The sequence below is a fragment of the Nelusetta ayraudi genome, unplaced genomic scaffold (assembly GCF_046127955.1).
Source record: "Nelusetta ayraudi isolate G7.1 ecotype Tasmania unplaced genomic scaffold, CSIRO-AGI_Nayr_v1 ptg000011l, whole genome shotgun sequence".
In the NCBI taxonomy this organism is placed as follows: domain Eukaryota; kingdom Metazoa; phylum Chordata; class Actinopteri; order Tetraodontiformes; family Monacanthidae; genus Nelusetta; species Nelusetta ayraudi.
Genome location: NW_027466061.1, coordinates 24,993,556 through 25,007,084, shown reverse-complemented (window position 1 = coordinate 25,007,084; position 13,529 = coordinate 24,993,556). Strand labels below are relative to the sequence as shown.

Genomic DNA, 13,529 nt, shown 5'->3' with positions numbered 1-13,529 from the left:
TTCACACACAAATATGAAAACATGTTGCAAATCTTACACAAATAATTGGATTAATGCAGACGATAATCATAAACAAGATCACTTTGTATTCTCCGTCATTTCGGAACCCTGCACGTAACAACTGGTGCTCTGGACGTTACTCAGTGGGTGAATCATTTTTTCTGGGAATGTTTGTTGTAGCTAATTCTGGCTGATAGCTGTCCCCGCGCGTGCATGTGCAGGCTGCATCTCTCTCTCTCTCTCTCTCTCTCTCTCAAACTGAGTAAACGGCTTCAGAGTGGGACTATATCTGAAAGGGCTTGAATTTTGCTGTCCAGACCTTGACGAGCTGCGAAACAAAAACAGTGTGTTTTCGTATAATGTCCCTCAGGAGACTTTTGTTCATCAAAGTGTCTCCTGTCATATACTGAAGTTTAAAGAACCTTCAGTAAATGCGGCTTCAGCAGGAACTCCATCTATACATCCATTTTCCATACCCTCTTCTTCCTGAGCTCAGGGTCACGGGGGTCTGCTGGAGACCTGGGCACGGTGACCGTGACACCCTGGACAGGTCGCGTGGAATTACCACGCAAATGCAGAGAGCTTTGACTGGTGTTCTTTTAATTTTCACTCCTCTCTTCTCACCACTGGCTTTAACATATCCTGACACCGTGAAAACTAAGAAAATAAACAAAAAATACAAATGCTGTGGTGTCATATCTCACAAAACGTGGACAAATCATGTCGGCATCTTTCCACTTAATAAACAATAACCCTTGTAAACTCAAATAATGAATTTCACATTAAATACACCATTAGTCTACTCCTACCCCCTTCCGCTTTCCAAGGGCGCTAAACTTGAGCTCAGCCTGCTAACCGCCTGTCTTCCACACACACCTCGTGGTAACACTTACACTCTAGAGCAACGGAATGTGTCGCTTTCCGAAACAAGAACAAGAAATCTGGGGAGGAAAAAAGGAAATGGCAAAGTACTCTTTGCTCTTCAAAATAAAAGCACAAGAATAAAGTGGCAGAACTACATATCAACATTTTTTTTAATTGCAATTAACATCCATCCATCCACCCACCCATCCATCTTCTAGATCCCAAAACTTGCCTCCGCAACCCCGCCCCACTGCCTTTCCCACTTTGCTGCGTTTTCCCCGACTGACTGGCAAGAATGGACAAGCATTTCACACTGTGATGAACGTCACGCTTCAAACCCATGCCTTGTTGTCGTAAATGTTGGTGCAAATGACCCACTGTGGCATTTCTTATCTTGGATGGGAAAAAAATAGAATCAAACAAAACACACACACACACACACACACACGGTAGGGTGCACAAGTCCTCACATACCAGGTAGTTTTCTGGAGCTCTATCGTTTATTTCTGAAAATGAATTGAAAAAAACGAAATGGTTCCAACTCCCGAAGATATATGCAGTCTCGCCCTCGACACTCTCTCATCTTTATTTTGTGAGATTGTTGCCACCAGCTGTCAGCCAAAAACAAGGAAACAAACAAACACACAAAAAAAACAGTTTCTGTGGAATGTCATCTTGAGGATTCTCCCCTCTGACCTTCGTCCCTGTCTGCTCCCTCCCTCCCTGTCAGCGGTTCATGAATTCTGGCGCTGCCTTCACCGCATCCCACCTCCAGCAGCTCAGGCTTTGTGCATCGGGATGTCTGACTGCACATGTGCTTCGAGATCCCCCCCCACTCCCTTGGTCCGTGTGTGTGTGTGTGTGTGTGTGTGTGTGTGTGTGTGTGTGTTTGTGTCTTTGCATACTTATGTGCACTCCTTGATTTCCAGACGTCGTCATGTTTCCATAAACAAACTGGCAGTCTGTTGAACAGGACACGTCGGCTTCAACCGGACGCTTCAACTCAACAGGAGCAGAGAGCGAGGTGACGTCACCGCTGACTCCGCGTTAGCAGAGGGAGGTTTCATCTCTGTGCGCGTAATTACAGCTAATCAGAAATTTGCCATGTTAAAAAAAAAAAAAAAAGTACGCCCATGTCATGCTGCCCCAAAGTTAAAGCTGTCACCGTGGATCAGTTCGCGGAGTCTCCGCGCTGAACCGACCGGCTGAAGGCAGCAGGCGCTCTGCGCTCTCTGAATATTTTCCTCTCGGTTTTGGGCTTCTTCTTCTTCCACCCTCCGCCCCCCATTCATTCGCAAACGTTCCGTCTTTATTTTCATGCACTGATGCCGTTTTCACGTTTTTTCGACGGATTGGACTCTAAGAACAAGAACAAGAACAACTTCGTCCGCGCGCGCGCGTTTAGTAATCCCACGAACTGTACACTGATTTCTTCACCGCATCCAGGGACGATGGCGAGCGGATCTTTGCTGACTCTGTTGCTCTGCACGCTTCAGCCGCGCTGCGACGGATTGACAGGTTGGTCCCGGTCGAAATAAACTTTATGAACTAAATCTAACTAAATATTGACTTACCACTTAGATGAAAATATGACAGTTTCATCTGGGGGGGGGGGGGGGGGGCAGCAGACAAGCCTCCCCCCGTCAGGGTTGCTCGGAAGGTCGAGGCAGTGACTGTTTGCTTGGCGGGTGCGTGCAAACGCTTCATTGGAACAAGGTGCTGATGTATGAACAGCCCGCTAATGAGCCCGCTGCTCTGCAGCCGGTGGTTATTAGGAAGTGAAAGCTGCTGCACTCGGTGTATCGTCACCTTTACGAGCCGACTAAAGCCTGACTTAACAGAAGAAGTATTTGTCACGTGTGCCAGACAGAGGTCAATCAGAGGGGGGGGATTATTATTATATTTTGTTTTATTTATTTATTTATTTTCACCTGCAGTGGATCCACCTGAGAACCTGAGGATACTCGACCCCGGTTATCTCGGGCTCCTGCAGATCAGCTGGAGCCCCCCGACGAGTCCGACTGACGTCACCGAGTGCCAGAGATCCTACCAGCTGGAGTACTTTGACACCAACAGTGACAGCTGGTCGGTAAGTGGCTGTTAGATATGATAATGTTATATTGACCTCTTTGTGATGGGAACAATTATTTCGTCATTGTTGACAGGTGTTGTGGGATGTGTCTCTGAATGTGTCTGTCATAGGCGGCTTAGTGCGTGATTGGAAGTGAGTGAGTGAGTGTGGGTGTGTGCGTGCGTGGCTGCGAGCGGCCAGCAGAGGCGCTCGCAGCCACCGTGGTGCCCAAGCGGGAAGAAGAAGGAGGAGAAGCAGCGCGCGAGTGAGCGGCCGAGTGCGTGCATGAGTGGCAGCAGCGACCGGGACAGGCAGCGAGAGAGTTACAGTGCACAAAACAATAAACTCCCGTCTCAACAGCAACACGTCCTCCTCCTCTGTGTGTGTGTGCCACTGCTCCAATCAGTGTGTGTGTGTGTGTGTGTGTGTGTGTGTGTGGTTGGGGGGGTCATAGTTTGTTCAAGGGAATTAACTCCGAAGGAAGCACGTTACTTCGGCCCTGGAGAAGACGAATCTCCCCTGTGTCTCCCGACCACGGTCCGCAACGAAAGCAGGAACGGTTAACACAGGGATGCACCGGTACCACTTTTTTATTGTTATAATCATAATTTATTTATTTATTTATAAAAACAGCAGTGTAAGAGTTATTTCATTTCAGCACTCATCAATACAGAGTACTTCATAAGGCTGTTACACACAATAGAAATACTTTGATTTTTGTTTCCCCACAGATGTTCCGTTCCCTCAGTATGTCTTTCTAGATCAGGGGCGGAAAAACTTTGACTGGTGATGCACAATGGGGGAGAGGGGCGGCAGGAGCAGATGCATGGAATGTTCTGCTCCTGCATGTGCTTTCATATTAACAGGCTGCATATACAGTTGCAAGAAACAGTATGTGGACCCTTTGGCATTACTTGGATTTCTGCATAATTTGATCATCAAATATGTTCTGATCTTCATCTAAGTCTCGTCACTCGACAAACACAGTCTGCTTAAACTCACACCGGACAACAATTTCTAAGTTTTCATGTTTTTATTGAACACAACATGTAAACATTCACAGTGTAGGGTGGAAAAAGCATGTGAACCCCGAGGCTAATGACTTCTCCGAGAGCCAATTGGGGCCAGGAGTCAGCCAACCTGGAGTCTAATCAATGTGGTGAGATTGGATGTGTTGGGTCAAAGCTGGCCTGCCCTATAAAAAAACACACACCAGTTTTGCGTTTGCTATTCTCAAGAGGCACTGCCTGATATGAACCATGCCTCGCACAAAAGAGCTCTCAGAAGATCTACGATCAAGAATCGTTGGCTTGCATGAAGCTGGAAAGGGTTACAAAAGTGTCTCTACATCCCTTGATGTCCATATGTCCACGGTCAGACCGACTGTCTACAAATGGAGAAAGTTCAGTACTGTTGCGACTTTCCCCAGGTGTGGTCGTCCTGTAAAGACGACTGTGAGAGTACAGCGCAGAATGCTCAATGAGGTGAAGAAGGGTCCTAGAGTGTCAGCTAAAGACTTACAGAAATCTTTGGCACATACAAAAATTATTGTTGACAAATCTACAATAGGTAAAACATTAAACGAGAACGGATTTCAGGGGAGGACACCACGGAGGAAGCTATTGCTGTCCAAAGAAAAAAAAAAAAAAAAGATAAAAAAAATAAAACATTGCTGCACGTTTGAAGTTTGCAAAAGAGCACCTGGATGTTCCACAGCACTACTGGCAAAATATTCTGTGGACAGATGAAACCAAAATTGAGTTGTTTGGAAGGAACACACAACACTATGTGTGGAGAAAAACAGGGGTTCACATACTTTTTCTTGCAACTGTATATATAGTTTTATACATATAGTTTGCCTGTGCCTGTTCGAGAACATGGGCCGGCTGTTACAGGTTTCACTGCAGTACAAACACAAATTTAACAAAACTGTCATATACATACATATAATACTGGTATCGGTATCATGTTATCGGCATGTATTTTATGAATACACGGTGCTGGTATCGGTGCATCCCTAATTGTTAGAATTTAGTGCATATCATTCAATAGACGAGTAGTCGAGCAGCTCTTCACTCACCTGGTTCCATACTGATTCCTTTAAATGGGAATCAAAAGAGGCTTGTGTCCAAAAATGATGGGATGGGAATTTGAGATGCTTTTACAGGGGTTAAGCACCATTTTGGCTTTCACACGCACACGCACACACACACACACACACACACACACACAGTATTTAGCTTCAGGGGTGGGTGGAGAAGAGCATTTTTTCAAAGCAGCGGAGCTGACCGCTTAGTTGTTACTAATTACTTTTTTTTAATTTTTTTTTATCAAAGTTAAAAATCTTTCCTGGTGCCTCACACAATACGGGATTCGTAGAAGCTCATAGATAAAAATCGAAATCTTTATTCATATGCTACTGAAAACACAGACAACTTTAAAGATCCTAAATTCACTTCACCCCCTTCCATTTTTTGTGTGCACGAAAACAAAAAGCTGTGGACATCAGAGCCTGTCACACCACAAAACACGGGACAAAAAAAAAAAAGTCATTGTCCTGTGTTATGGACGACACCCGAAGCTTCTGAGGCCACATTCACTTGGTCTCCATCCAAATGCGGAGACAACAAAGCATCCGTTTGAGAAGAGAAGCTCAAACTGAGGGCTTAATGTCTGCTGTAAAGCTTTCAAGAGTTTCACCCCTTTAGCGTACTCAACACCTTGTTGATAATCAACACCTTTGAGTACCAACAGCCTTGAGCCCAGGCATGGGCAAACTACGGCTGGGGGGGGCCATATGTGGTCCGTTAAGCTTTTTAATCTGGCCCCCTGTACTTTAAATTATATTAATAGAAGGTAAGTCATAAAATAGCTGTACTTCAGACATTTCTCTCAGTGTTTCAAGAGGCATTTCATCAAAGAGCTAAAGACCTATAACTAAACACAGATTTTGTTGTAATGATTTTCTATTTTATTAAAACACATGTTTTCTACATATCCCACATATGATATATATTTCTTTTCCTATGAGGTGGGTCACCAAAACACTCCCCCCGTCTGCTCCTGCTTTGGCCTCTCTGCATATTTTAGAACCCATTGTGGCCCATGAGCCAAAAAGTTTGCCCAACAAAGAGTTTTTGGATCATTTGTTTTAGTGGCTGCCAAGAGAGTCCAATTGAAAAACAAAGACAGGAAAATGGGTTTAGTCTGGGACCTCCGCAGTTTGTACTTGGCCACTTGCAACTGTTTTTGGGGATCGGTTCACGAAGAACGCATCTGGCAGCATCTGTTCGCACTTAGCATTAACATGCATCTCGAGTGTGCCACTTGTGATCGCATTACACAGTGCTAGTTTTTTCAGAACACAACCCAACATTCTTTCTTCTCATTGGGAGATTTGTCTTGTTTTTTTTCTTGTGCAAAATTTTTTTATTTAAATGCCAGAATGACTAAAACACCAGAACCAACAAATGGACCTTTGGGCGTACAATCAATGACTGCCATGCATGCATGCACACACAGCAAGCCCGACACACACACACACACACACACACACACACACACATTCCACATGCACCAACAGTTCACCAGTTTCTGTCAGTGCGGATGCACAATTCCATGGTTTGTTGGGGTTTATTATGATTGTGGAAAATCCCTGACCTCCTCCTTGCACCTTCGTACTTCCCCCTCCTCTACCTGCATCCATCACGGCCAAGGAGGGCGGAGCTTAAGTGATATAGGAAGCCAGCTCTACACTGTCACACCCCTTTTTTCCCCTGAGAACAAAGTAGCTGGCTGGCCGCATGTCGGGAGTCACAGCGTTGTTGTCTGTACTGAGTCCTTGAAATAAAAACCAGTCCATACAATACCCTATACAATAAACTATTGGATCATCACCTCATCTGCCTCCATCTTACTGTTCTAATAGACAGACCCATTGAGTTGATCACCCCCTGGAACCAGACTGTTTAACTAGCCTTATATCTACAAAGTAAATATTTTACAATGATTTTTTTGTTAAAAAAGTGTTTACGGACTATTTTTTTTATAAAAACACATTTTTTCCCCCCAACCTTTGGTAAGCAAACCTCACTCATCCGACCTCGGTTCCAGATTGGAATGTTGTATAATATGTAAACTAAACCGAACGGGACAGTTTGGGTGACGCTCTTATGAGACACCCATAAATAAAAGAATAGACGCAGGCTATGTATATGTGACGATTTTGGCAAGTTTGCTTACAATGTGAACAACAGAGGGCAACAGATTTATCTGATGTTATTTGTTTGGTTTCCCATGTGTGCTGGCAGGCGGTCAGGACAAACAAGAACACGTACAGCGCCCAGTTTGACCTGATGAGGGAGGTCAGAGTGAGGGTGTACACCCTGCTGCGTGGGCCCTGCACCAACGGCACCCTGGTCAAGAGCTCCAACTACACCCAGCTGGTCCAGAGACCTCCGAGTGCAGGTGAGGAAAAGACTTGAAGTCCTCTGATTGGATTGAAATGTGACACAGGCACACACACACACACACACACACATACAGGTCGTTGGCTGAATTCTCTGTATCTGAATGCAGGCGCCGTCGGCACAGAACCCCAGAACTTTGTCTGTGTGTACTATTACAAGAAGTACGTGGAGTGCACATGGGAAAGAAGCGCAAAGATGTCGGTCAGCTCACAGCAACGTCTGTGGTTCTGGTAAGTCAGATAGATGGAGAGATAGATAGATAATCAGATCGATAGATGAACAGACAAGTAATGAGATAGATAGATAGATGGATAGATAATCAGATTGATCGATGAACAGACAAGTAATGAGATAGATAGATAGCTAGATAGATAATCAGATTGATCGATGAACAGACAAGTAATGAGATAGATAGATAGATAGATAATCAGATTGATCGATGAACAGACAAGTAATGAGATAGATAGATAGATAATCAGATTGATCGATGAACAGACAAGTAATGAGATAGATAGATAGATAATCAGATTGATCGATGAACAGACAAGTAATGAGATAGATAGATAGATAGATAGATAATCAGATTGATTGATGAACAGACAAGTAATGAGATAGATAGATAATCAGATTGATCGATGAACAGACAAGTAATGAGATAGATAGATAGATAGATGGATAGGCAGGTAGGTACATAGATGTGCTGTACTTTGTCTGTTCCACATGTTGACAGGCCCCACAAAACACATTTATACAGTTCCCATCAAGACACAAGAAAAATAATACATTCAAACACACCAGCGGCCATTACAACAGCAGCGGATGTAGGGAAAGAGTGTTCAGGATGGTTATAGCACATGGAATGAAAGTTTTTTTTGCGGGCGCTTTTCCGGGCCAGTGGGAGATGAACCCAGGGCCTTTTTCTTCTTTTTCCCGTATTATCTGGAGTCGGGTCGCGGGGGCAGCAGCCTACGGTGGCCGGGGAGTGCAAAACACAACCGCAATAGGGAAATCAACCGCAAGTCAGAAAACACAACACATCAACCAAAAATACAACACATCAACCAAAACGGAAGTGATACATTTGCCCCGGAAACTAAACGTGCTCTCTCGTCTACGCTGGAATTTGTATCCCCTGGCCATTGATTAGTTTAATCAGCGACGCCATGCTACTGCTATTTCGATGGTGATTTCACAGCGTAAGGAGTCGTCTAGCTTAGACGCGACATTGCCAACGCAGTGCACTGAATAGCCGAATATAATCTTCGACACCGCGTAGAGGACAGCGGAATAAAAACATTCTGGATAACTGTCTAATGTGTCCGTAGCGTAACAGCATTGAAAAAACTAACATACACTTCAATAAAATGTCTAATTTGTCGGTAGCATGGCGTCGTTGATTGAACTAATAAACGACCAGGGGATACAAATTCTAAAGGGGATAACTGCCTTGGCACGACACCGGCAGCGTAGACGGGAGAGCATGTTTAGTTTCCGGGGGGAAAGGAATCACTTCCGTTTCGGTTGACGTGTTGTGTTTTCCGAATTCCGGTTGTTTTCTCTTTTGCGGTTGTTTTGCACTTCCCCCCCGCCACTGTAGCAGCCTCGGCAGAGATGCCCAGACTTCCCTGGGAGAGTAAAGGTGTTGTTCAACCTTTATATTTTCACCAAAAATAAACACGAGATCAGATATAATGGGAAAATAGCATCTATTAAAGAACAACAGGAAAACAGACCGTAAACACGCCCAAAATAGAGCCTCCTACTTATTTGAAATAGCCTGTACGAGCTGCCCTGGCCAGCCAAGGAACGCGGTGTTCGAGGCTTCCTCGCGGCGAAGAGCCACGTCCTCTCGACGAATCCGTATTTCCTCTCATGTCAAGGCCTCCTCGGATCCCCTAGCTTGCCGCGCCTCGCGCAGGAGCAACTCGGTTTGTTTCCGAGCGCTGCGCCATTTGCCCCTCGTCGTTTTCGCGAATACGGTCGAACACACCCGCGGCGTCAAGGGCACGCTCGGGTCGCCTGCCCCTCCCCAAAAGACAAAAAAAACAAAAAAAACATGTATTGAAATAGCTGCTTTCAAACACACACACATAAATGTATTCGTACAACATCAATAGTAGCTGCTTGTATTCACGGTCAAATGTACCTGACACGGAGCGCTGCGAAGAAGGAGTTGGCGTCGATGTCCGCTCCGACGGGGGGGGGGACATCGACGAGGACACTGAGCCAATCAGTGCCCTGCTCGTTGCTACGCCACCACTCAACTCGCTTCGACTCGCTTGGCCCCTCAACGGTATAGAGGTACCAAAATGGCGCCCCCTACAACAGTGTAGCGGCCAGTGCAAACACCCTAACGCCGTACCGTGGCGAGGCGAGCCACTGTAAACACGCAACAAGTGAAGGGCAAAGCAGCATCCTACGCAGTCAGATCACAGCTCCCCAAACTGAGAGGAAAGCTTTCAGACATCCGTCAGACTGAGAAGACAGACACTCTTAAGGTGGTCCCGTCTCCTGCAGGCACAGGGGGCTCGACATCGCAGCGGAGTGTCCAAGGTACATTGTGATGAGCGGGGGGGCGAGGCGGGGCTGCAACTTCACCAAGTCGTCGCTTCCTGACTTCACCGACATTAACCTGTGCGTCAACGGCTCGTCCCCTGAAGGCCCCCTCAGGCCCAAGTTCTTCTCCCTGCAGATCCAGAACCATGGTACACTCACACCACTTCACATTTTTGAAATGCTTACTGGAGGAAAAGCCCACACAAGTGCATTTTTGCTGCAGACATCTTTATTTTTTTATAATCCTATTTTACTTTTTTTTTTCCCGTGTGTGTGCTTCTACCACATTATTTATTTGTGTTATAGCTCGTGCAGCCCTTTGGAAACGCTGCGTTGTTAAAACCATGCTATATAAATCAAGTAAATTTGATTGGATTGGATTACCCCAGTGTGCGAAATAGCCGTCAATATTCAGGGGGGGTCCCCCATCTTCATGATTGTTACTCAAAATCAATAAATCTACCCCCTGTATTTCCACACTGGAAAACCTGTCTATGACTTGTTTGTTGCGTACGCTGCAGTGAAACCCGAAACCAGCGAGGCCTTGCATCTGCAAGTTGTTTCAGATGTGCAGCTCAAGCTGCACTGGGATGTTCCTGCCAGCAGGGTTCCTGCACACTGTCTGGAATGGGAGGTGGAACACAGTTGGGAGGACGACGATGGAAAAGTTGCGTCGGTAATGTGAACCTCCTTCCATTTAATGACTCATCTGCACTTAGTCATCTGCACGTAGTCATCTGCACTTAGTCCTCTGCACTTAGTCATCTGCACGTAGTCCTCTGCACTTAGTCATCTGCACTTAGTCATCAGCGCATCATGTAGCAGTTCCTCTTCTCAGGCATTTGTCTGTGTAGTGTCACGTGAAAAGACAAAGATCACGCTTCCAGGTTTTCCTTCCTAACGCCAACGTAACCGCTGCATCAAAGGTACAGTGTGTAGAATTTGGCCTGATTTATGATTTTCATATGGGTAAAAGCTTCATATATAGTGCCCGTAAAGACATGAATGAAAGTGTGTACTCACAGTTTGGTTTCCCTACCCTCAGAACAGTTCTCATATATAAAAGAATATACATATAGCAAGGATTTTCCTCCCTGTTAGTTGCCATCTTGCGCCACGGTATTTCTAAGGAAGCCTGACGAAGCCTTCCGTGTGCAGGCCACTGTAGATTCACTGGCAAGGTTGGGAGAGACAGAGGAGAGTGTAAGAACGCTGCAATCTAAAATGTAACCACTTGATGTCGCTGTTTCTTCTTCCAAATTACACACTTGACCTGTAAGACTTCTACTCTACATGTAACCCTCACTAAGAAGGTGGGTGTATTGGATGGGAGTTGTGGTGTGTTCACAGCATGAATAAATCGGAGAAGAAAAAAAATCGGAAAAATTTCTGTTACAGCAGCAATAACAAGCTTTTTTTCTCTGTCCAACAAGTCTTCAGCTCTTAACAAAAAAGTGAATTCTTTCTGATTTCTTTCTGTCTTACTGTTTGGCCGACAGACGCAGACCTTGACCGCAGAGACAAGTGTGATGGTGGCCAGTGGACGAGAGGGAGGCTGCTTCAGTGTTCGCTCCAGGTTACACAAGTACTGTGCCGAGAGAAGCTTCTGGAGTGAGTGGAGCCGTGCCAGCTGCCACCAAGGTAGATGATGTCACAGCACAACACAGCAGGCTGAGCAGCTCATTACATCTCTAAAATAAAAACAATCATAATAATAACTGTAATAATAATAATAAAAAAAAAAAAAAGCTCACTCCGGCTCTCTTATTGTCTAATTATTCTCTCAGTGAGGTGAAAGTCAGTGCCCGTGAATTCAGATCTGAACTGGTGCATATCATTTGGCTCAACTAATGGCAACAAATTTTAAATTAAAAGCTCATTAAGTATGCTCGTGCTAGCTAGCGACCCAGATTGCAGTGCTGCCCCGTCACCCAGATTGACAGTTTTTCTGTTGATTCTATACAAACCCCGATGCCACGAAGGCGCAGGGACTCTATGTGATATTTAATCAATGAGTTATGTGGAAAATAACAATTGTAATAAATGGCCTGCACACCCAAACCTGGACGCCTCGTCCACCTTCTTCTTCGTTGGTTTATTTGAAGACGCGAGCTGTCACCCAAAGTGCTAAAAGCGCTGTCGGGCAGCTGCATTGTTCACACCGGGCTTCCTTAGAAATATGGCGGTGCAAGATGGTTGCGAGCAAGACCCTTATCAGTCTATGCACATTCTTATATATAATTAAGAAGCGTTCTAACGGTAGGAAAACCAAATGACTTTTATTGTACTGCGATTATAGACTTTTATCAATGTATTTATGGGCAGTATGTTTAGTTTTTTTTTTTACCAATATAAACATCATAAATCATGCTAAACATTACAATCTGGACCTTAAAAGAAGCGAAATGACGTCGAAGCTGTGACTTCTTGGTCTCCACGCGGAATAAAATTTTGTTTCTATATTTTGTTGAAAACTCAGAGAAAACCAAAGTCAGGTCCAACCCGCAGCGGCACCTCACAGTCTATGTCTATGTCCACGCCTTCGCCATCCTGCTGCTGCTGCTGTTGCTGCTGCTGCTGTTTGTGGTCGCAGTGGGCAAAATGTGAGTGGATGAGCATGCGTCACGCCGTGCACAGAACGTGCGGCCAATATCCATTTGCGCATTGTCGTCCCTCTGCAGGAGGTCGAGGCAGGAGAAGGAGCCGCGTTCACTCCTGACGGTGGTGAAGGCCTGCAGGACACACACACAGGGGTGAACTGAACTGCTGCTGTCGCTGTCGCTGCTGCTGCTGCTGCTGCTGCCGCCGCCGCCGCTGCCACCCCCTCAAACAGCCGAGGTGTGATCAGTGTGCAAAACACTCGTCAATGTCCGTGGGGATTGGAAGGGAAGTCCCCGGGGGTCCCCGGGGGTCCCCAGAGGTCCGCATCCTCCTGATTGTTTCTCAGCCTAAATTCAGGAAGCCTATTATAACCTTACAATATTTCATGGATGCAACTTCATAGCTTATTTGCATCAGAGCTGCTAACTTTACCTTCTATCCATTCAACAGCGAGTATGAACCCAGTTGCGTTTCCCCTTTTGTAAATAAGACTTTTAAAAATTGAATATCAGACATAAAGACATTTAAGTGACCATTTGTGAAAATAGTATATCTTGTTTTTTTGATATTATGATTAGACTTTCAGATGGATCTTTAGTTCTTTGACCCGAACTGTTTTGTTCAGCACATTTCCCACAACTCTCTTGCCATTTATTACCACAAATCCATATGTCAGAAGCATATGTTCAAAATAATCTATTATATTTTCCAGCTGCTTCCTCATAATAATGAAGTAATTGGTGTTAGATAAGTTAATTAGTTAATTTTTTTTCCTCTTTTTTAACACCTGGACTACTTTCAGGTTTTGTCTTGAAGTGTTAGAATTTTGTTGTAAAGTGACAAAAAACGGTTGATGTAACTGTGCAGGGCCATTGTCCACTCTCATTACCAGGATGTTCTCTTGTTGGTTGTGTGTTTGTTGAAAAAAGATGAAATAAATCTGATCTTCAGGACTTGTGTCAACGATA

General features: G+C 45.0%; 1 protein-coding gene across 4 annotated transcripts; it reads left to right on the top strand.

Annotated features, from left to right (window-relative positions):
- Positions 1-1,824: 1,824 nt before the first annotated feature.
- il13ra2 (interleukin 13 receptor, alpha 2) lies at positions 1,825-13,529 on the top strand. Of its 4 annotated transcripts, none has more exons than XM_076022101.1 (10): positions 1,825-1,893; positions 2,311-2,382; positions 2,802-2,953; positions 7,246-7,402; positions 7,514-7,634; positions 9,922-10,109; positions 10,482-10,636; positions 11,460-11,601; positions 12,440-12,563; positions 12,642-13,529. In XM_076022101.1, the coding sequence occupies exons 2-10, from the start codon at positions 2,316-2,318 to the stop codon at positions 12,715-12,717; spliced, it is 1,182 nt and encodes a 393-aa protein (XP_075878216.1). In that variant the 5' UTR covers positions 1,825-1,893; positions 2,311-2,315; the 3' UTR covers positions 12,718-13,529. The 4 variants fall into 4 exon arrangements, with proteins under 4 accessions (XP_075878216.1, XP_075878217.1, XP_075878215.1 ...); XM_076022102.1 differs by having other exon boundaries at positions 1,856-1,888; XM_076022100.1 differs by lacking the exon at positions 1,825-1,893 and having other exon boundaries at positions 2,161-2,382.